The 24,233-nt window shown below is 49.8% G+C and overlaps 1 protein-coding gene across 7 annotated transcripts in view; it reads left to right on the top strand.

Annotated features, from left to right (window-relative positions):
• Positions 1-11,408, top strand: part of LOC144165153 (ubiquitin-protein ligase E3B) — a 185,111-nt gene extending 173,703 nt beyond the window's left edge. For all 7 annotated transcript variants that reach the window (XM_077695256.1, XM_077695255.1, XM_077695254.1 and 4 more), the window contains 2 exons: positions 4,516-4,608; positions 11,138-11,408. In XM_077695256.1, coding sequence (XP_077551382.1) covers positions 4,516-4,608; positions 11,138-11,329 — 285 coding nt within the window. In that variant the 3' untranslated portion in view covers positions 11,330-11,408. The remainder of the gene's footprint in view (positions 1-4,515; positions 4,609-11,137) is intronic.
• The last annotated feature ends 12,825 nt before the right edge of the window (positions 11,409-24,233 follow it).

The raw sequence follows: 24,233 nt of genomic DNA on the forward strand, positions 1-24,233 counted from the left end.
TTGCCGAGCAAAGAAGCAAAAAATGAACTCAGAAACGCGCAATACGAAGTTCAGGCGGTCGCCATCTTGCATTGTCATGGCGATGCCCGATCAGGAGGGCTGTTTCAGCGTGCGCCGACCGGAAAGCCATTCACAATTCAGAATCTATTTCTGGCTTCGTCTGTGCATCTTTGTTTTCTGCCGTTCGTGCGTTTATAAATGAAGGAAGATGTAAGAGACGGCCTGTACCGGAAAGACGATCGCTCAGTCCATATAATGTACCAAAATGGCCGCGCCCGGTCTCACCGTTGCGGAGGTACAGCGCTTCGAAAACTGCAATTTTTTCGCTCTTGTGCTCTGCCATTGCCGGTTTTCAGCGGAAAAACTTTGCAAACGCATAGGATACAAAAACATACAAGCTGAATATGTAGCCTTCAAAAAAATGATGTTCCGTTCATTTTTTTTTTTCGAAGTTAAAAGCCGTGTACGTCCCCCGTTGAAACTAATCCAAATATTCCATAATACCCATTATTCGAACCCTTTCGAATATTCGAAATGTTTCGAATACATGTTTTTCGAAGCGAATACGAATATAACATATTTAATATTCGAGTAATATTCGAATTTTTCGAATATTCGCACACCCCTAGTCTCTGGACAACGTGTCAGCAGTCGCCAACAACTTGCTGGGTACATAGAAGATCTTGAACTGATACCACATCCACTTAAGTCGTAGACGCTGTATCCTTGGCAGCAACAAGTCGACCTCCATTTCCCCTAGAGAAGCCGTAAGTGGTTGATGATCTGTTTCCACAAGAAACTGAAGACCCCTGACAAACTCGGTCGGTCGCAGTAAGCGAACGGGACACAAAAGCTACCACTCGTCGTTCTCCGTTGGGTTGATCCTGGAGCCCCGAGCCCAAAGGAGCTGGAATCCGCGCCGGGTGATAGCAAGCCATGCAGACGTCGGATGCGAGCATCTCTTTGACTTTTTGGAAAGCAGCTTCCTGAGGTGGCCCCAGATCCAAGCAGCGTTCTTGCAAAAAAGCTCCCTGATTGGAGCCACGACATTGGACAAATGCGGCAAGAACCTTGCGACATGATTCACCATACCAAGGAACTTGCGAACAGCTTCAACATCCACCGACGGCACCATTTTCAGCACGGCCTCTACCTTGGCCAGATCTGGTGAGATGCCTTCCGCTGAAACTACAACTCCGAGAAAGAGTACGCTGGCCACCCCAAACTGGCACTTTGCCTTGTTCAAGGTCAGACCCGCTGCCTTCATGGGACCAAGTACCTCCGCCAACCTTGTGTCGTGTTCTTCCCGGTTTCGGCCGAACACCAGCACATCGTCAATCATGTTGACCACACCTTTCTGCCCTTCGAGGATGTAAGACATCTGGCGTTGGAAGTACTCTGGCGCCGAGGTTATACCAAATGGGAGTCGGCAAAAACAGTACCGCCCAAACGGCGTGATAAATGTTGTCAACTCCTGGCTACTTTCAGCCAGCCGCACTTGGTGAAAACTGGATGTCGCGTCAAGCTTTAAAAATACCTTGGCGTCACCGAGAAGACCTAGTACTTGCTCGACCGTAGGGAGCACATGCTGTTCTCTAAGAACCACTTTGTTCAGTCTTGTCAGATCAATGGTAGTCTCCCGAAGCCTTTCCCACAACCACCAGGCCTGCACACCACGGTGTGGGCTTAGTAACCTTCCATATAACTTGCCTTGCAGTCAATTTATCCAGCTCGGCCTTCACGACGTCGAGAAGAGGGATTGCAATGCGCCTAGCAACGTTCACGGAATATGGAATGGCTCCCGGCTTCAAGCGGATCTCGTACTCCTCTCTAAGCTCACCTAGACCCTTAAATACTTGTGCCGCAAAGGTGTTGACGATTAACTGCGTCCCTTGCTTTTCGTCAGCTGATTTGACGACACCGTCCGCAAATTGAATGGCTGGAAACCCAAGAAGTGCTGTGAGCATACCACGTAGAGCTTCTCTACGGTATAGCGGTCCTTCCACTTTAATGTTGCCCGGAAGATCCCCAAAACAACGAGTGGCCCCCTGGGCCCATCAGCTCACCTTCAGGTGGGTCGAGACGTGACCGGAGAACGTGCTTGGTATCACGGACACTTCCGCACCACTGTCCAGCTTGAACCTGACGGGTGTCCCGTTGACCTCGCCTTCGGCCTTCATACAGCTCAACCGAAGAGTGCTTCCTCTAGCGATAGCTTCGAGTTTCTGCAAAGCTTATCCCACAGCTTCCTATCCGAAAGGCCGACAACGAGCCGCTCTTCTATCTCCCGTGATGTATAGTTGCATCACCGAACCATTCCCCAGAGAGCAGTGTAAAACGCTTCGGCGGACTCGCCAGGCGGCTGTGTTTGCCGGCGAAATCTCGCGCTCTCATACAGCTCGTTCGTCGGGTGGACGAAATAAGTGTCGAACTTGCTGGTGACCGCCTGAAAATCTTTCAACTGGTCTTTCGCAACACGAAGCGCGGAAAGGATTTCCCAAGCTCTTGGGCCCATGCAGACAGCAGGGTCCTCACGCGTACCTCCGCGGCGGCGACGTGCAGTCCTGACGCGAAGCTGTAGTCTTCGAACTGAAGCAGCCAATGTCGCCACTCTCCAGGGTTGCCGAAGTCGAAGGGAGGTGGGGCCCGGAGGTTCACCATAGCCGCAGCCGGCACTGACTTGCTGTCTTTGACCATCTTGCTAGCCGAGGAGCGTGCTCGTTGAAGCAGGCAGCTTAGATCACTTTACGCCATTGCCGCGAAAAGCTAGCCCAGCCCGCAGCCGCGAGCGCGGCATGCGCCGGCCTCACTCAAGCCATGCACAACAGATGAAAACTGATACCGCTCCCCACTTCTGACACCATGTAGGGAGTCGCGCCACAATGATCACCGCACAATAACCACCGTGGGCCAATGCCCACTGCTTTTATTGTCACTTCGACAGAACTACAGCAGTCATAGATAACAGACACAGGTGCCTATGTTAATAGGTTAGCGAGTTAGTAGGGTTAGTGGCGCCATCTACACCACACTCGTGGAATCTCGTTATCGCAAGGTACAAAGAAGTTGGAAAAAAGTTTGCGATTTTTCGTTACATGCAGGTTTTGGTTGCATGCAGGGTTTGAGAATAGGCTCGCGTGCATGAAGCAGAGATGAAAGTGGTCTCACCCTTCGACAACTTATTTCACAGTGAAAAACTGCGTGATCTGCGACTGCTGCCTCTGCACAAGCCTTGTCACTACACGGCATTCTGAAAAAGCAAGGTCACTTACCCCCCATACTCACAAATGCATCAGTTTTGCCGTGTGACACTGGTCGGTGCCTTAACGCATTTCAAGGACCACACTTATGCTGAAACAAGTGTGGCTCTCATCGACTTGTTTGCGATATTGATGCTCATTGGCGCACTCAAAATTTTGAGAGGCTGCTAGCTTGGATACTGTACCAGGTGGCAGCAATGTTCTTCTTTCTCACCAGCAGGGATGGCGTTTAAAATAGTGAGCTTGTCTTGAAAAGACAAAACTGGTAATTGTCTGGCAGCAGAACTCGCCGCCGACGAACTGACACCACAGATACCATGGAGACGCGCGACTACGCACCGACAAGCAGGCCTAGAAGCTAACCGACACCGCACTCACGTGTAAACACACGGTAGTTTGCGGTGTGGGCGAGATTTGTTAAATTAGTGCATTTAGCCGGCTGATTTTTTTTTCAGAAAAGGTGCCAACAACAATCACTCATCAGTGTAACAAGTTCGTTATGTCAAGCTGCAATGCCTTCGTTACATAGAGGTCTCAAACACATGGGGAATTGAAAAACTTTGTTAAATCCAGGAGTTCTTACATCCACGCTCGACTGTATTTGCAGGGGAGGAATTCATAAGTAGAGAGTGAGTGAATCAGAGATAAGAAACTTGAACAGCTGGGGAATGGCATAAACTCGCCCCTTGTTGCCTTCGCAAGGTGTATCCTGTTTTCTCTTGCCATTCAGAGACCTGGTGTCAAGATGCGCGCAAAGAGTGTAAAATTTGAGTATGTTGGAAGGCTTGTTCTTGTTCTTGAGTATGTTGGAAGGCTTGTTTCCACTTGTTTTTTTTTTCAAAGGAAAAAAAAACAAGTGGAAAAGTATACAGTAATGTTTTTTTTTCGGGAAGCTTGTTGGTGCTGAAAGCGATAGTAGTAAAGCTGTCCTTGAAAGCAGAGGTGCCGTTGTCGAATGGCCCAAGCGGGTGTACCAACCGAGTGAAGAGAGCACCCCTTGGAAGTTGGGCTGGTTGGAGCAGCGCTGTTCAAAAACGGAGACACAGGCGCTTTGTCTTGGTTTTTGGATAGCGCTGCGCCAGTGTCCCCCCAACGTGGCAGCCGTGGCACTGCGAGCGTTTCCCTTGCGGGGCCCGATGGAGGCCCACTGCTGCACAGCCCAGGCGTAGCTGCTGCGCATGCAGCCCCCGCAGTTTTTCTCCCCTTCTTATCCCTTCTTGTCTGTAGCTGTGACTAACTTGACATTCTTCCCCAGTTTGTGACCAGCTGCTCCAAGCCTCCGCTGCTGGGCTTTGCACACCTGGAGCCACCCTTCTCCATCCGCTGCGTCGAAGTCAGCGACGACCAGGTAACCAGGCACTTGCTCTCTTTCCCCTCGCTCCCTGGGGCGACTCTCTGGTGCCGTGCTCGCAGCAGGGCCAGAACATGAACCAAATATCCAATGGCAAAATTTCCACTGCAGGTGTGCCAACGGGGAAATTTCAGCCAACGTGCAATTCAAACCTCATCATTACAAGAGACACTTGGTTATAAGAGACATTTGAATGAAAGCGGTTTGGTTGGTTTTCCTTTGTTCGCCATGTTAGCAACATTGCATACAAGAGACCTTGGTTACAAGAGACATTTTCAGGGGTGAGACAGCTGAATCAGATTTGGGAGCAGTTTGTGGAGCAACGAAATCTTATTTTGGAGCAGAAGAACCTTGATTTGGAGCAGAAGAACGACATTTATTATGTCACCTTAGGAGCCCAAAAAATCAAACTTTTGGCAACTCGTGGGGGGGGGGGGGGTGGAATGCATATTTTAATCGGTTTTGAACGTACATAACACTGAAACAGCCTTTCAATACAGTTGTTTCTACCGGAGTATCACAAGGTACGAACTGCACTACCTTTTTACAAATCATTTTTAAATTCTTAGGCTGTATGCATAGATAGCATGGAGCGCCGTTGAAAATATCGAATTAAAAAACTAAGAAATCGTAAGGCATTTTTATTATCATGTGAATGCCGAAATTATTTTTTTGTAATCTTAGACTGGGCTCTACGCACAAGTGTGGAGCCACGGCAAAAGTAGCGCTAAGCGAGGTGACAGTCGTCGCACCCCACCAGCCCTCCCATTTCAATCCCCAAGGTACACGTTCCATCACTGCGATCGTAATCTGAGTAATGTGGTATGTTTAGCCACCTCCCTCTTGGCATTAAATTTTACTTCAGATAGATGAATCATTATTAATAGCGTGCAATAATAGCCCATCCCGCTATTGGACACTGCTTGAGGCGCGGTCACACTAGGCCGACTCGACGGCGACGCCGAGTCGCCAAACCATCGGCCAACTGCCAAGTTGCTCGACTGCGCTGTCATACTACGCCGACGGCGACACAAACAGGTCGGCCGATGGAAAGTCCGCGTAGTGTGACTGGCTCGCCGACCAACGATGCCAACAAAATCAGTCGCCCGACACATCGTCAGAAATCGATCAAGAAGCGAAAACTGCTCCCCGACAACATTCGTGCCGCAATGAATGCGGCTCGATTTTGATAGTTTCTGTAGTGTAATAAACTCAGTAAGGTCCATGAAGCCCATACAACTCAACACTAGCGCTAATGCAATCCGTATTTTGGCTTTCGACGCTTCGGCCATGCTCTCCGGCGGCGCCGCTACCCCGGAGCTGCAAACTGCACATGCGTGTGCGATCAGCTCGCCTGTAGAAAATGTAAGGTCCGATCCACGCAGAGGAAGAGTTACGCAGGGTAATTTGGGTAATAAGGGATCAATATTGGCCAAGGTTTTTAACGTGAAACGTAAAAACGCAAAGTATGGCAAGCACTATCCCCGCAGTGGGAAATCGCAGTCGCAGTCGCAGCCGGGCACACATTTTTGCGAGCGCTTTCGCGAAGCAGCGGAGTTGATGGCGGTAAGCTATTGTGAGGGCTTCGGGGAACCTTGGTGTGCAAGCGCTATTTAAGAAATTTCAGTTTACCAGCCAGGAATTTTGTAAACCAGCTAGTAAACACCAGCGTATGACACGGAAGGATGGGCCTCCATCTAGCACCCAGGCTATTTCGCATTTGTGCGGTGGTGCAGTGGTCTCGCGCGTCGCGCCTGTGCGCTCAACCTTGCGGGTTCAATTCCCGGCGGGGTCAGCTTTTTCTTTTTTTTAAGGGTTTTTTAAGGGGCATAGTTTGCGTATCCAATTTGTGAATCATTTTCTGCGTGATTTTGAGAAGCAACTACCTTTATAACGGAAAATTTCTTTCGAAACAGCGAGAGGCGTCTTGAGCCACAATTAATTCCCCTTGCACAGTGTTTCTCGAAAATGCGGTACCATGGTGCAATGGAAGGTCTTCTCTATTAGAGGAGGTAAATTTCCGCTGACGTATGCACTAATTTATATGCATATTTTACGTGCTATTTTTGCCTAGGGTTCATCCATAACATCCGTATTATTACTGCTGCGGCAGCAGCGAACACAGTTGAGGTACAAGCAGCGCACACGCCAGTACGCACGAACGGCTTCAGTCGCGCAGCGACGACACGATACTCCAAGTTTGACTAGAGAAAGAAAGATCCCCGGCGGAGAGACGAGGCGGCAGAGTGGGCCGTCGCACGGCCGTCAGTGTTGTGTGACAAGCGCGTCGGCCGACATCGCGCAGACACCGATGCCCCGCCAATTTCTCGCCGACGCAGACGGTTGGCCAGCGGTCGGCGTCGGCGCGGTGTGACATTGCCGCCGGCAGCTCGCTGACACGGTGTTGGCCGACCAAATCGGCCCATGGTGGGGCTAGTGTGACCGTGCCTTTGAACATATTGCGGCGATGTCGCCTGCGCCACCACTTCTGCATTGTCAATCGTCCCATTCCCGGCACTCGCAAGCTCGCTGTCAAAGGCAGCAATAACTCAGCGTTTTATAACCCCGCAACGAGTCCGAAATTTCCCTTCACGCTCGCACCGCACCTCGCACTCACTGCCGAAACACGGCGAATTCGCGGGCACCACTTAAAGGGACACTGAAGTGATTTGTAAACAATGCGGGATTACGAGCGCAAATTGTAGTCCGGAGTCCCTAGGCCCTGTTTCGACCACTCTGAGCACGTTTACGCAAATTTATTTAGTAGAAAAATCAATTCGAAAATGCTGTCCTCCTCTCTGCACTCTCGCCCATTTTCTGTGGCGTTTTCGTGTGACGTCAGCAGGAGAGGAGCTGGCAATTGGCTGCGCTACTGCACGGCTCGCCGACCTTCCGCGACCGAGTCAGTCGGCCCAACGTTTAGTCCACCGGCCGCCGACGGGTCGTCGCAATTCGCTCGATAAGTTGAAACTAAGCCACAACACGTTTGGGAATGGAAGAATGTGCCTTTCTTTACTTCGTTAGTTCGTACACTGTATCTAGCGCCAAGTCAAGGTCGCTTCACACAAGCGCTGCACAAGCGCACATGCGACGCTTCGCTGACTGGCACGCCAGTAGGAAAATATAAGGCCTCTTGAAGGGGGAGAAGAGTCAGCGAAGTCAATATAGGTACTAAGGAAATAAATATTTTTACCATACAGCGTAAACCTAGGGTGCGGGAAGCACGTTTTTGTGGTGGGCAAACAAGCACAGCGGTCAGCAGCACGACTACGCATCTGCGAACGCTTTTCCGTCTACGAAATGCAATTGCTAGACGTGAGCTATTGTGGAAACTCGGGGGACGCTTACTGTACGAGCGCAATACAACAAATAGTCACCTAAGCTGCTTGAAATACTAAAACTAAATAAAAGTGTAAACTGGTTGTACAGTATATACCTTATATTTGGATCGTCGGGTAGCCCCCGCGCGTGGCCTAGTGGTCTAGGGGGCTAGGTATGTCAGCAGAAGTGTTTTGCCAGTCGCAAGTTCGAATCCTCGCGGGTACATGCTTTTTTTTTTATAAGTTCACTTTTTCGTTTTTCTCCGATGTTTTCTATACTGAGTTCATCTTTTTTGGGGCCGCAACGTTCATTGCTCCATGAAATAGTCCGCAGAACTCGCGGAGGGTGGCACTGGCGTGCTAGCAAGTTCTCGTTGGCGTGCTGTTGCCATAAGCACCGACTGCTTGCGGGCAGCGGGCACAGGCCAGAATCAACAGACCCTTGGCCTGGTGCGAACTCGCTTTTTACGATACAGGCATGAGTGATGAAAGCTCCAAATATGGGGAAAAAGCGCGTGTATTTGAGCGTCTGCGGGGACGCGGAGGGCGTTCATGCACTGCGTAGGCCTCAGCTAGTGAATGCTATGATTCCAAGCCATCCTGGGAGGCTTATCTTATGCATTTCACAGCCGACAACATGGCAGAAGCGCGGTACTACGATTACTGGGATATTGAGAATGCCCATCCAACGACGCCATCGGATGCCAAACATGTTGTTTTACAGAACCGAAACCGAAACTTGTTTGATTGCTAACCTTGGGCATTGTCCAATCACGGTGCCCCCTCCTCCCAACGTCACAGCTTAGTTGGTGCGGCCGCCGCAAACCGCGCATGGCAGTTTTTCTTCTTTCGCGCTTTGTAAAATAATTACCGATTTGTCAACCGGATAAACGATGAAAAGTGTGCTAATCCGAGCCAGTCTACGCAGTGCAAGCAAAAACGGGAGCTTGACAAATTCACTTCAGTGTCCCTTTAATTGTTTTTGATGAACTCCCGTTTTTTGAGTCGTGCAACTTCCCGCTACAGATCGAATGACTAAATGTAATCCCAGCCACCCCCATCACCGGAGGTACGGCGCTCCGAAAATTGCCATTTTTTTATCAACTTACACAAGTAGTTTGCCACCTCAGTACAAATAAGTATTTTTTCTAGAAGACTTTGCAATGGTTGGGAAATCTTTAAAAAATAAAAAAGATATATATATCGTGCGCAACCCGACATTGTGACTTTCGAAAAAACTATCTCGGGGACAATGTTATGCGGTTTTTTTATTGAATGATCAATCCATTAAACCTTTACCTACAGCATCAGCTTGGGGGTGCTGGAAAATTATGCCATCAGTAAACATTTTTCCCCAGTGAAACTGACGGGTGCATTAAAATCCTTGGCTCTCGGACTGTTTTGGAGCAGTTTGGCGCAACTGTTGCAATTTTCAAGCTTTTGGAGCAACCTGGCGCAGGAAAACAAATTTGTATCAAAACTGTGCAATATGCGCAGCTGTCTCACCCCTGCATTTTTTTGGTTCCCTTGAGTGTCTCTTGGAACAAGGTTTTACTGTAGCAACAAACCGGGACGTTGAATCACATGTTGAAGTGTACAATTTTTCTATCAAAGATATTTCCAAAGGCACAAATGCAAACAATGTGGGGTCTTCAGAACCAAAAAGAATCACCGAGAGAAATCATTTTTTGCCGCTATCGTTAACGCATCCCATTTATAGGCTTGTGCGAATAGTGATATTTTAGTTCGAAGCGAATAGTCCTAGGCGTTGAATACTTTCGAAGCGAATTCGAATAGCTGTCAGGTGTCACTGAGCTTCATGTTACTGAGACACTGAGCACCTGGGGACAAAAATCTCGATGATACGAAGTTCGCGAGGCCGCGAAAAATATTCGTATCATCCGAAATTCGTATGAACCAACACAGACCAAAAAATTGAGCACTAAAAAAAGTTTTCATTTACTTCTTTAATTACTTTCGCATGGAGAAATCCGTGACGTTTTTCTAGTTTTTTTTAACCTCCATGTCGCCGAGCGGTAATTTCTGGTGAGCTCACTACAGGAGCGTTTTTGCATGCGATTCGTGCATGTCAGCGTTGCGCGCGCGATATCAGACCCGCGTCGACGAATCCGCGCCTGCGGTCGCCTGTGCCTTGGTCAGGAAATGATGCGCGACGCGCGTGGCAGTGGGAAGAGCCTGACAATTTGCGCCAATGGGAAGGTGTGCGCCTCAGGGCAGCAGTTTCGAAGCGCTTGGGACAGCTGGCTGGCTCTGCCGGGGATGTTTGGGCTTAGCACCCCGGCAGATATTTCATGGGCACTTTCACTAGCGGCGCGCATGTGGTTTTATAACACTGTTTTCGCCCACATTATTAGCTCATTTACCGCACAAGAAATTTCATGCGTGCTTTGAGCGGCATTTTAAATAGTGGTTAGAAGCGGTGGCTCGAGCGCCCCGCACCACTTCGCGACCGAAGCTGCCGCCTGTTGCCGCGGCCGGCCGCGCCCCGCGCAGCGTGCGGGTGGTTTCGCGGCGGCGTCAGCGCACCTGTGGAGTGCGCGGCGCACTTTCGCGATCAAAAAACAACAGCCCAGCCGTTCGTGGAGTCTTTCTCCACGACAAAGGTGAGAGAAAGAGCCCGCACGTCGCTGTCGCTTGCTCGTTCGGCAGTCGGGCGCCTCGCCGGCTCGTTCGTATCATCTGCCGGGCCACACAGGCCCGTTCGTGAGAGCCGAAATTTTTCTCTTTGCAAACAATGCAATTTCGCCGGGACTTATCAGAAATTCTTATCATCCCGAAATTCGTATCACGCAGAATCGTATCATCGAGATTCCACTATGTGTATTGGGTTCGCACCCGTGGACACATTTATATAACACTTGTATATAACTGCTTAAAGGGACACTGAAGTGATATGTAAACATTGCGGGATTACTAGCGCAAATTGTAGTCCGGAGTCCCCAGGCCATGTTTCGACCACTCTAGGCGCGTTTACGCGATTTTATTTAGTAGAAAAACTAATTCAAAAATGCTGTCCTCCTCTCTTTACGCTCACCCATTTTATGCGGCGTTTTCGTGTGACGTCAGGAGGGGATGAGGGGATGAGCACCCTCACACGAGAAGAGCAGTAGAGGGAGGCTGTTGATTCTGCTTTCCAGTGCAGCACCGGTGCCGTGCTCACCTGCCCTCCTTTGGTGCGCTTGCAGGACACGGGCGACACGATTGGGAGCGTGATCCGGGGCTTCTTCACGATCCGCAAGCGGGACCCGGTCAACCGGCTGCCAACCTCCTCCACCTGCTTCAACCTGCTCAAGCTGCCGAACTACCAGCGCAAGAGCACACTGCGCGACAAGCTCCGCTACGCCATCACCAGCAACACGGGCTTCGAGCTCTCCTGAGCTTCTCCAGCAGCCTCCTCTGGCTGGCCTCGGCCGTTCAGGCCAATAAAGAAGACAGAGGAACGATGCCCACATCGCAGTTGTGCTTGCGCTCATCTTTCTTTTCCCACCCCGCATGATTGGTTTGCTGTGCACGCGGTGTGAACGTGTTGATCCACAAGCCACTCGCACGCTGGTACGCTCAGGAAGGCCCGAGTTCAGCGAACTGCAGTGTGCCCACAGCTGCGCTGCAAAGCTCTTCTGTTGCCCCTTCAAATCCCTGCCAGCTCTTGTCGCACTGCTGTATCACGACGCGGAGATACCAGCGGGCAGCCAGCCTTCTTTGCGCACAAGTGCATCGTCCGCTCTCTGTGTTGGCTAATGTTGGCTGCGGCAGCACACCTGATGACTCGTGCGCCCGCTGCAAGGGCCATTCTGATGAAAGTCGACAAAAATGCACCACAGCGCTCCAAATGCACAGTTGTGGCTTTGGAGGGTGTCACTTTGAGGGCGCTTCCACTGCAGCCTCGAACGGGGGCTGCTGGGAGCATTGGGGAAAGCTGTGGAGGACATCGACCGTCTGTCGGAGAGCTAGCAGGGGTATGTGGCTGATTTAGTGGCGCCATGTGCATAGCTGGCCGCTGATGCTGACTAACGTGGGAACGATGCAATGAAGTAAGGTTTCATTGCATTTATTTGCATTTCCTCTTGAGTTGCGCTTCAGGGTTGCTGACACCGCAGCACGCCGAAAACACCGTTGCTTTGTACCCTGGCAAGCACCCTTTCAAATGCGATCTTATTTATGAAAATAACTGTGGCACACAAAAGTCAAAATAGAAAGTCCTACTAACTTACGGACTGCCGCTAACATTTGCACTGCCCCGTGCCTGTAACATGGCCGCGGACAGTTGCAGACTGGCACTGATTTTCACTGACTAAGCTTGGCTCTTCCTGTCTGTATGTTCATTCCTTAGCATGCTTACCAGAAAGCTTCTTTCGTCGGAATGGCGCTGCCTTGTTCCAAGTGTATACAAAAGCGCCGAGCTGCTGCGGAGCATGCTCACTGACACGGAAGTTTTCGTGTTTTTTTTTTTTTTTTGCTGCTATGGGTGCCTACGAGCCCAGTAATCATAGATGGTCGATCACGACGTAAGTTATTGTTTAGAGCCTCGTTTATTCAAGCCAGTTTCGGTCCAAGGTGAAAATGCATGTTTTTTTCTAGCCGGATTATTGAACCAGAAATTTCTTCCGGCTACAAATATTCTAGCTAGAAATAGGCAGAATTTCTAGCTAGAAATTCAATTTCTAGTTTATTTCTAGCTGGATTGAGATTTACTTCCAGCTAGCATTTGTCAGTCCAGCTCGAAGGAAAAAAAAATTCCCCCGCATTTCCCCGAGGGGGAGAATGTGAAAGTGCGAATGCACGGTTGTCGGCCCGCTTGCGGCGCTTGCGCTCGGCCCCCGCAGCCCACCGCCTCGCCGCCTTCTCTTCCATCTCTTCCATCGGGTTTGTAGTATCACGTGTACACCACGCAGTTATCAAGCCGCTATAACGCCGCTGAGTCGCCAACGCACGCCGCTGACGACGTAGTTTGAATGCGTTAAAGATATAAGGCGCGTCACTAACACTGATATCAGCGTCGCGTCCGTGGCTTGGTCGGTAGAGCGTCGCGCTGCGGCCGCAAAGTCCTCGGATCGAAACCTGGCGCCGGATGCTGTTTCTTTTTTAAATATAGAGGAGCACTGCAGACGCCGACGCCGCCGCCGCCGCCGGCGGTGGATGGTTTGGGGTCGCTTATAAAGTGCATTCGCACTTAAAACGCAAGCTGGAAATAATCGTCTCCAGCTGGACTAAGATTTATCTAGTTAGAAGCTGTCGATTCCAGCTAGAATCTAATAATCTAGTCAGAAATGAAGCCGGAAATTATGATTTCTTGCTAGAAATGCTCTTTCCATTTTCACGGGGGGTTTCTATGAAATGAACACCGAGGCGGCCACTATGACGGGAAGGCATTCTTGGTGTCACTGTTCCCGTTGAACTACGAGGCTGTATTGTTTCGGGATGCGCGCGCGGGCACTTCCAGGCGGCTGTGGTTGCATGCGTCCTAAAACTGCGGCGTCATGGACGTCGGCAGGCGCGAAGCAGATGGCGCTGTGCTGGTGCCAACGTCGAAAGAGTATCTGCTCTGAGCTTTCTGCGGCCTGCAAAGATTAAAGTTGATTTAAAATGTGTTATACTCATAGCTCGGCAAAACTGGATGCCACTCACTCAAAAAAAGATATTTATGCTAACGCGCTCACTCGCACTCGCCACTCCGCCCTCACCACGCGCACTCACTCGCACTCACGCTCGCCACTCCGCCCTTACTACTCACAATCACTCGCGCTCAAATCAAATCAAAATCACTTTATTCAAACATCCTAGGATGCTTAGGGGCACGGACAAAAAGCCCAAAAAAGGCTTGACAGGGGTCCGTGCCCCCTACAAGACATATATACAGTAAAAAGCGGAACACAAAAAAACCACTAAGTGGATTTGAATTTGTAGACGCAGCTGCTTGTGGACACAAATGTACACACAAAGATTGCGATATAAATAACAGAGTTAAACAATATCACGATGACAGAAGAAGAATAATCTGATGTACATAATATGCGTAAGATTAAACGAAGCATAAAAGAAAACGCTATAGGGCTGTGGAAAATTATCATCGCCATGCTTCTAGAGGACGAAGAATAAACCTAGATGCGACGGAGATGCTGAGGGATAGCTCGCGCTCAGAGCTCGCTCTCGCGGCATAAGGCTCGCTCCTCGCGGAATCGAACGACGAAGACACCACTGGGTGCCACGAAAATAAACCCTCTGCTTCTGTTTAGAGAGCTTCATTTTTCGACTCCCGCCACGCCTTGGCTCAACATTTTTTGGTGCCGACGACCCGGGACCCACAGCGGGACCTGCCGAGAGCATCGAGGCAGCGGAGCCACCATGGAGAAGCTCAAATTCAAGAGGAGATCGAGGCGGGCGCAGAACACAGGATCATCAACGAGGCAAGTGCCGCCATGTCCGATCCTTGCGCTACGGCCGACCAGCTAGCCCCGCTTTACGAGAGGCTCAAGGCTAATAACGACGAGCTAAATGAGATCAACGAAGAGCTCGAAGCTCATATTCAGGATCAGGGGGCATTTGAGGCCGAATATGCGAGCGTGATCGAGTATCAAGATAACGCGACACGCGTCCTCGCTGAGCTAAAAATTAGCAAGAGCAACAGCCTTTCCCATGCAGCTGCACCTATGACAGGACCCGTAGCGAACGTCACGCCCCCAGTCGCTGCTACGACTTCAGAGAGAACCGGGCCAAGCTTACCGAAACTCACCATCACTCCTTTTTATGGGGACCTGTGGCGATGGAATGAATTTTGGGCGCAGTTCGACCAAATGATAAACAAGAATAGCGGCATTTCAGTTTGCGAGAAATTCCACTACCTACGACTCTTACTGAAAGGAGATGCTGCTTCGGCAATCGGAGGGCTACCTACGACGGAGGCTTGCTACCAGGATGCTCTTGCAATGCTGAAGAAGCGTTTCGGTGATCGCACGCGACTCGAGCAAGAGTATTTCGCCAGGCTCCGAATGATCAACCCGATCAGGCCCGCAAGTGACACAAGTGGCCTTCGCAAGCTCAACGACCAGGTTTTGGTCAACATCCGTGGCATGGAAACCCTCGGCGTGAAACGGTCCTCCTTTTCGTCGATGCTCTCAGACATCCTGTTGCGAGCCCTTCCGCACGACATCGTGCTCCAGTACCACCGCACGCGCACTGCTGAAACACCTACACCGCAAGCGGATGCACCTGAGGATTCGCCGACAGACCTAGACCGTCTTCTGAAGTTCCTCAGCACCGAGCTGGAGAACCTTGAAAAGAGTGATTTCAGGGGTCAGAGAGGACGAGACACACACTTTGAATATGAAGCAGAGAAAAGCATCCGCACTAGAGACTAAGCCCGCGTCGTGTGTTCTCTCCAGCACTTCGGTGACGTCCGGTGAGGGGTGCGCATTCTGCAAGTCAGAAGGACACATTACGGAGTCTTGTCCTGCGGACATACCTTCGGAAAAGAAGAAGCAAATTTTGTCGAAGGAGATGCGATGCTTTCGCTGCACGCTGAAAGGACACCGAGCACGTGACTGTCGCCGGAAGATTACCTGCACTGCGTGCGCCGGTAGACATGTATCAAGCGTGTGTAGCCCGAGAAAGAACAACGCACGGAATTCTCGTTCTGAAGGAAGTCCGAACCCACGCACGACGGTCTGCGCATCAGTCGGAAAGAAGTCAGGAGTTGACACAAGTGGATGCGTTCTCCTCCAAACTTTCCGAGCCTGGGCAGTGAGTGACAACGCCTGCCGCATTAACACGCCAAATTACACACTTTTCATCGTTTATCCGGTTGATAAGTCGCGAAAGAAGAAAAACTACCATGCGCGGCCTGCGGCGGCCGCGCCAACTAAAGGTTGTGACGACGGGAGGAGACGCAGCGTGATTGGACGATGTCCAAGGTTAGCATTCAAACAACTTTCGGTTTCGGTTCTGTAAAACAACATGCTTGACATCCGACGTTATCTGATGGGCATTCTCGATATCTTAGTAATCGTATACCGCGCTTCTGCCATGTTGTCGGCTGTGAAATGCCCAAGATAAGCCTCTCAGGATGGCTTGGAATCGTAGTAATTACTATACTCGGTTACAACGCAAGAACGGCACCACCTCATGTGGGGTATCACTCCGCCAAAGCGCCGGACCCGTGACGTCAGTGCGCGCGCGTTTTGAAAGGGGTTTGCTATGAATGCGTCATATCGTCTGCCTTGTCTCACGCAGTTTGTTTGTCGTCACTGGAGTCGTTTATAAGCATATTAAGTCCAAAAAATCACGGGAACGGCTCACGCCATGTTCAAAATATTCCCAGTAACGCCCTACTTGCGCCGCGCGGAGAAACATCCGGCTAAGGTGATAAGGCACAGCGGAAACTTCCGGTGCCGTTCTTAAGAGGGTTCAGCAGTTCGGCGCCAACTCAGATTCGCATTTTTTCGCTTCATAGATGGCATCACGTACCGCCACCAAAAAGCTGCGTCAGGTAGTTGCAATCTAGCAGTGTAAAAACAACCAGGACACCGAAGCACGCTTTATTCCGCCGCACGAAAGGAAATAGCTCCGATGACGGCATGCATCGGTCGTGCGATGACACGAGCGTTCCCTGATACGACCGAAAATCATGGCCAAGAATGTCAGATATCAGTACGGAATGAATACCGGCATGACTTGGCCAAGATGTTTCTTTTTGCGTTTTTGCATGCCGTTGTTTTTTCTGGAGAACACGAAGTCGGCGACTTGCAAAGAGGGCGAGGAGGGTGCTTCTCGTGGTGCGAATGAAAAGATACATTCATTTCCTCCGACCCCCAGATAAGGCCACTGCGTCTAAGAAGGCGACAGAAAATGTATTTACAGGTTTTCTAAACCTTTGGTTTAGAAAAGGTAAGAACAGGTAAGAACACAGAAATACGACAGCGCGTATACACAATTCACTTTCGCGCCAGCATAAACGGCGGCGGTTACATGGCTCCGACCGACAGAAGAGCATTGCAGCGAGCTACGGAAGCGGCAAGGGGTGCGTGTGGACCTACTGGGCTGCAGGCTTCCCTCAGCATTCGTTGTGAATCCTGCCGTTTGCGGGATAGAAGCTTGGTTCGCTGCGCTTCTGTGGAAGCCACGACTTCTTCAAGGAGAATTCTATCCCGCTTATGCGTGTTAAATTACTGCAGCGACGACTGCGAGTGTTACGCATGAAGAAAATCGCACCAATGTCAGAGCAGAAACTGACAACACACCTCTTGCGGGCGAGCAAATCACGCTGTGCGGCGTTGTGCCGGAAATAACTACAGCTTTATCAGCCCTTCTAGGTGAAGAAGGGTGCCTAAAGTTGTCACCCGCTTCGGTTTTAACATGCAAATATATTTGTACTCTGAGCAAATTTCTTCCTTAATATTTTCCGCAATCGAGATAACATTATTCATAACATTTCTCGAATAGTGAGACAGCTTAGTTGGAATTTATTACCGCTGTATTGCTTTTGAAGAGTTTCGTACAATGCGACATGGGATTTGTAGTAAGAGTGCACGATTGTACGTAGTATCGACGGGATAACATTTCGTCATAAAAAATCACCAAACAAGAACTATCACTTTCCCGATCACACTATTATGCAAGCGGTTAAGCCTAATCTAAGCTACGCAAATGGTTGTTCGAACGGTAGTAATTGTGGCCATTGCTGCAACGACTTGTGAGTTCTTGGACAATTCAATTTGGCTAGCTCCCCGTTGTTTTTAGCATGAGAAGCGAAACGGGAAACGGGGTGTGGCGGATGGGATCCAGACTCTGCTTAGAACGCTATTTTATGACCTGTAACAATGGTGATTTCTCTCTTAGCTCGTTCTTTTTGTTCTTTTCCGCGAAATGTGTTTGGAGAACCAAGATGTTCTATTTAGACGGCTTTAAATCCTACGCAGCGCAATTATTTGAGGCGTTTTATTGTATTGTTTATTTTTGTAAATAAATATAACAAATTATTGTGACCATAAATATTACGGAACGACGAAAGCGCATGTAACAAGTGCAATGCGTAGGTCACAGCTTAGGTAAACGTTACCGTAACGCTAAAGTCATATGTTATACATTGAGCTAAATGTGACTAACGAAATGTGATGCCGGTTTACTTAAATTATCGCACATTTTTCTCAATTTTTCATAATACGTCCATACTGCGTAAATTGAGTAGTGTACGTACGTACGTATGTGCACTGTATATGTATGTATGTATGTATGTATGAATGAATGATCAGCCTCTCGAGGGCGTTGCCCGTGGAAGTCCAACTGCTTTTATGTTGCTCTGTCCGAATAACTCATTTACGCTTAATTTCTTTATTTCGTTCTTTCATAGCGCTAGCGGTTTTCTGCTCTTTCCATTCTCATTTCAGGGTAGTCATTCCGTTACCGCGGTGGTCCAACGGTTATCCGTTGGGGCCAAAACATGGCCTCCCTCAGTTCACTCTCAGTGGTATATTCCCTCCTCCCCCCCCAGTAACACAGTAACCCAAGACGCTCATTCCCAATGTCGGAGCGGTTTTTTTATCATTATTGTTTCGGTGGCCACATGGGCCGACCGAAGATTGTTTTGACGTAATAACTCCCTGACTGGGAACTTTGTAACCTAGAAATCCGGCTATCAGATGCTTTTCGGCTGTTCAGGTGCCCCATGCCTCTGTTCGGGCCGAGGATAAAGCCCGGCGTGCGTGTGGCATGTACAGCTCCGAGTGACATGAGCCTGAGGGCGCAGCTTCGCGGCGCTCAGCTTCCGCCCGCACACCTGGTGAGCTTAGGTTCTGAGCGCTGTACCTCTGCACGCAGTTACAATTTCGGAAATGTAATAATCGATACGAGATGGACTCATGATCCTCTACAAGTTAAGCATTACAGTCAAGCACCTAACTTAAGATAATTGAAACGGTGATTAACCAAGTCAAGTTACTTATTTCCACAAATAGCACTTGGCGCCTGCCACGACCCCTGATCACTTAGCGGAAGAAAAACAGTTTTACTTCCAAAATCCCGTTTTTTTTATATTAATTAGTCTCGATGAAACACCCCGTATACTCACACATTTCTTTTACCCATTTTTGATTTACTACCCTTGCTTATGTGTTGTCTCTGTATGCCTTACATTCCTCATTTACCCAGTGCCTCACCCGAGAAGGCACACCACTGTTGGTGAGCGCTTCAAATAAATAAATAAATAAAATAGTTCGCGGTTGCACGCCTTGGCGGCCGTTAACGTAGCCGCCTTCCTAAATAAACCAAACATTCAACGGAAAAATTCAGCTAACAAAGAAGATTTCGCACGTATGTGTGATCATTTATTTATAGTTTTGGGCACTTTTTGTGCTGTGAAAGAGAAGCTTCAATGTTAATATGTACAGACAACGTAAAAAACAATGAATAATCAATTGTGCACTATTCGAAATCGACACGTCCGAAAAACTTTTAAAGCAATGGGTAAAAATTAACCTCCAGCAATGACCCCAGCAATTACCAGAAAATAACGCCAGAAACAAGAGTGAAAAATTTACACCATCTTCCCGCGAGGGGAACCATGGGTAGATGCGACGCATCGTGGGGGGGGGGGGGGGTGAAACACGCTGCGTAAAATGGAAACATAACAACAATGGACATGCTAACATAACGGAAACGCAACGGAAACCCACATAGTCTCCACTCAAATCATCGGTGGTCATCGGATGTAATCGGCGGAGCGGCGCGGTGGAACCACAGAACAGGGAGGATTAGAAGCAAAGGTCTAGCTTTGCCTGTAGTGACAGAAAAATCGTAGCGGCGGCGTCGTGAACTACCGAGGGAGCCCGCTTGGTGCCGCTGAAACAAGGCTTTGTAAACATGGCGGATGCTTTTTGCACAGGCCGCTTGAACTCCTTAATAACATGGCTGCTCTCGCACGGCAGCCGCCGGCTCGCTGCTCCTGCTGGTTGCTGGCTGGCACGCTGGCCGCGTGTTTACTTGCGCCGCGCTAGTGAAGTGATGTTACGCCAGGTGACCAGATGGCCTCGACTGGCACAGACCACAGTGAGCAGCAAGTGAGAACAAACCGTTTATTCAGATCCGCAAGTTTAGAGGGGCCAGGACATCATTTCATTTCGATCATTTCGAAGCGAATATATCTACTTAGGCCAAGTTGTGACCCCAGATCCCAACCATGATGCAGAGATAATTAGAAGGATCAGAATGGGGTGGGGTGCATATGGCAGACATTCTCAGATAATGAATAGCAGCCTACCATTGTCGCTGAAGAAGAAAGTGTATGACAGCTGCATCTTACCGGTACTCACCTACGGGGCAGAAACTTGGAGGCTCACTAAGAGGGTTCAACTTAAATTGAGAACGACTCAGCGGGCAAAGGACCGTAAAATGATAGGAGTAACATTAAGGGACAAGAAGAGAGCGGAGTGGATCAGGGAACAAACACGTGTTAAGGACATATTAGTAGAAATTAAGAAGAAGAAATGGACGTGGGCAGGGCATGTAATGCGAAGGCAAGATAACCGCTGGTCATTAAGGGTAAAAGAGTGGATCCCTAGAGAAGGCAAGCGTTGTAGGGGGCGGCCGAAAGTTAGATGGGCAGATGAGATCAAGAAGTTTGCGGGGATAAATTGGTCACAGTTGGCACAGGACCAAGATAATTGGAGAATAATGGGAGAGGCCTTTGCCCTGCAGTGGGCGTAGATAGGCTGGTGATGATGATGAATTGTACATCGCTCTCGTGACTTTTTTTTTTGCCATAACAACTCGTTCACTTGCGCTAAGATTTCGAACGAAGGGCACGCAACCAGCACTCAGTCGACGATGAAAGACGGCGGTATACAGCGAGCGTCATCAGTTCGCACGTGCGATGTGCCCACCTTCCGCATCCATCACATTGGAGAGCGGCGACGTTGTCATACACAACCTTTTCGCAGCGGCTGCAAGTAGGACGTGACGACGTGCGCTTGGGGCCGGGATTGATCGCAATGTCTCCAGCGAGCAAGAGGCACAACGTGACTGTCGGGCGGCCAGGAAGGGGTGCGCACATGTGGCGGCATACCTTGGGGCGATGCTTCAGCGAGGTGGTGGGAACCAACTCCGTGCACAGCGCGCGAGACAGACTTGTAGTGGCGAGCACGCTCAGACGGGCGCATCCGTCGCGAGGAGCAACACGTACGTTTGGCGAGGTCTGGACCGAGGCGAATCCGTAAAACGAAGAGTGATGCAGCCTGGCTATAGGCCTAGATGCGCCATCACAACCAGTCGATGCGGCGGTACAGCGGCCCCGCTAACACGGGCTCCAACAGGCTCACGCGGGTCGCTGAGCCTTCCCGGTGGCACGTATCACACTTACTGCATGTTCACAGTGCAGAAATACTCAAGAAAACTAGATTTGACAAGACCACAGAGAATAAGTTAACCGCAATCCAGCTTGGCTTAGCTTGGCTTTGTGGTTCCGAATTGGCGGCTTTGTGGTTGCGAATTCACAAGCGAGGTGGTGCACCAGTCGGCTGTTCGTAAAAAGTTGCGTACATTTTGCTCAACAGATGTTTGATGCGGAACTTGTTAATAATCTTTTTAAACAACACATTGTAAGCGAACTTTGTTGGCTCTCTGAGTCACGGAATGAATGTTTTGTATTCTCTACCAAAAGTAACCTCTCGGTTGCGCCGTCTGGTGGACTTGATTTCGAAAACTGCCGCTGTAGGTTGGTGTCGATTTTTACGCCGCCTATAGGGAAACCAGGGAAAGTCCAAGCTTGAGAGGCCTGGTGGAACGGCGGCGGAACGACTGAATGGAGCGGCGCGGTTACCGCGTTTATATGTAGCGGAATGAGAGAGAGCAGCGCATGCGCATGTGTTTAATCGAGCGCTAACGCGCGCTGGCACACAGCTGGCACGGCGACGGGAGCGAGCGCTAGCGAGCGCTAAACGCAGATGTTTTCCGAATTCACTTTGCACAAGGCGCGTAAAAATCGTTTCCATGCAGCAAACCCGTAACATCGATTCTTCCATCAATACTGCCTAGTACATTTCACCAAACATATCATGCCCGTTCACACTTGCGACGAAGCGACGCGATTTCGGAAGCTTTTGCCGCCCGGCGACAGTTTCGTCGTTTGGCCTCGGCTAATTCGTCGCCGCGAAAGAAATCGCGTTGCTTCGTCGCAAGTGTGCTCGGGCCTATGGGCCTCGTGCGCTGGTATGGTGGCGCCACTGATTTGCTGTGTTCAGCGCCATCTTGCGGACGACGAAGACATAACTTCTGAATTACGCGAGCTGGCGACGTCCCGTAGCGTCTCGTTTGGCAGTGCACGAATATCAGCACAAGAAAAAAAGAACGGCCGCTATTCTTCTGCAATGTGATGCAAATACCCAAACGGGACTTTAATAAAGGGGAAAGGTTTCGCGAGTGCGACAGGAAAGCGATTCATCAAAACAAAATCGGATATGCAAGCGCGGGTCTTATTTTGCGCCGTATGAACACGCTGCCATTTCGCAACGGCTTCAAGTTCTAAACACCAGCGGCGCCGCTGGCGTCGCCCAAATGAAAGATAAAAATAAATAGGCGAAATCCCGCGAGCCCACTTACGAAAAAAAAGAGCAGTGCCGGAATGTGCGTGCGTGCGTGCGTGAGTGTGTGTGTGTGTGTGTGTGTGTGTGAGTGTGTGTGTGTGTGTGTGTGTGTGTGTGTGTGTGTGTGTGTGTGTGTGTGTGTGTGTGTGTGTGTGTGTGTGTGTGTGTGTGTGTGTGTGTGTGTGTGTGTGTGTGTGTGTGTGTGTGTGTGTGCGTGCATTGCCTCCTGGAAGCGATAAGGCCGACCTCCTGGAGAGAGAAGCCGACATCGCTCCACCAATGGCGACGCTCCTGCGCTCCTGTTCTGTGGGGCCCCTCGTCCCCGCAAGAGCATATTAAATTACAGGGCAATGTTCCAGCGGCACCGGCAACGATTAGGTTCGTTCGGCTTTAGCCTTTCGGTTCTTGTCAGGGCATAAATGGCATAACTGGCATCATTTGGCGGACAGGTTAGTGAAGAGAAGACCGGTGATGCGACTTTCACGGGGCTTGCAGAAGCGAATTTATCCCGTGTAAACTCCACTGTGCCTTGTACGTGTCAGGAAGTGAGTTGATGTCCGTTGTGTGCGTGAAATGGCGGCGAAAGGTTCATGTGTATATTGCGACACCAAGGATATGCGGCTTCAAGAGCCCGAAGATTGAGGTTTGTAAGACAGGTATTTGAAAATGCAGCTGCTCGACTAAACTCTACCTCAAACTGCTGAAACTACGATGAGTTTCGCGATGCTTTTAAATATCGCGATGCTTTTGCTTTTTAGGTGCTTTCGTAGGTTTATAAACGCGTACTTAATATGCGAATATTTTCGGACGAAGATGCGCGTGAGTAAGCTTTCATGAAAACCTCTAAACGTTTACAGTCAAACCTCGATATATCGAACACGGGTATATCGAATTATTGCTTATATCGAACATTTTGTATATCACGCGGAAAATTACATGCATTTTTAATTTTTCATTTCGAACTGGGACAGACATGAAATGGGTATATCGAACTCCGCCACCCCAGACCGCTCACACTCTGTTGACAGGCAGCGAGCTTTCCCGCAGTACCCTCGAGGTTAGCGGTGGTGCGATGGGCGTTTCCTACTGCTGCGCATTGGTTGCGCCGATGGCGCTACTTCAACATAGCGGCGAACGCAGGCCACTGCCTGGCCAGTTGCCGCACCGAATAAGGGTGACATAAAAGCCAAGCCAAGGCAGTAGCCAAAGCAAAACCAGCACTCAGGCGCGCGGCGTTTGCGCAAAGCTGTCTTTAAAGATGTTGAGAAGTCGCTGCACAAATGAGTCATAGAAGCAAGGACACGGTGCTGAGCAACGAATCATGTGCATTGATGACTTTGTTGGCGTTCATGACAGCACCGGAACAACGGCGGAGTTGACGGACGTGGAGATCGTAGCGGAGGTCATCACTGAGCGGACAAACGAAGACGCTGCCGAGGTTGAACCCGCAAGCACTGATAGGGCCGCCATTATTCCCACCGGGTGAAAATAACGCTTTTCGGCCAAAAGCGTTATATCCACCCATGCGTCATTTCCGGTTAAACATTTTGCTTACAAGCCAATAAATCCTTATTGTGGTGCTATAATATATAAAACGATAACTATTAAGCTTTGAAAAGCAAGCACAACGACAACATTTGTTAAAGGCAAAGGCTGCTGCACCCCGGGGATCCTTTCCCCCGGGGTGCTCCAGCCTCGCCCGATCTAAAGCCCC

This window comes from Haemaphysalis longicornis, unplaced genomic scaffold (genome assembly GCF_048455015.1).
Source record: "Haemaphysalis longicornis isolate Haplotype H1 unplaced genomic scaffold, Haemaphysalis longicornis Haplotype H1 scaffold_14, whole genome shotgun sequence".
Lineage (NCBI taxonomy): Eukaryota > Metazoa > Arthropoda > Arachnida > Ixodida > Ixodidae > Haemaphysalis > Haemaphysalis longicornis.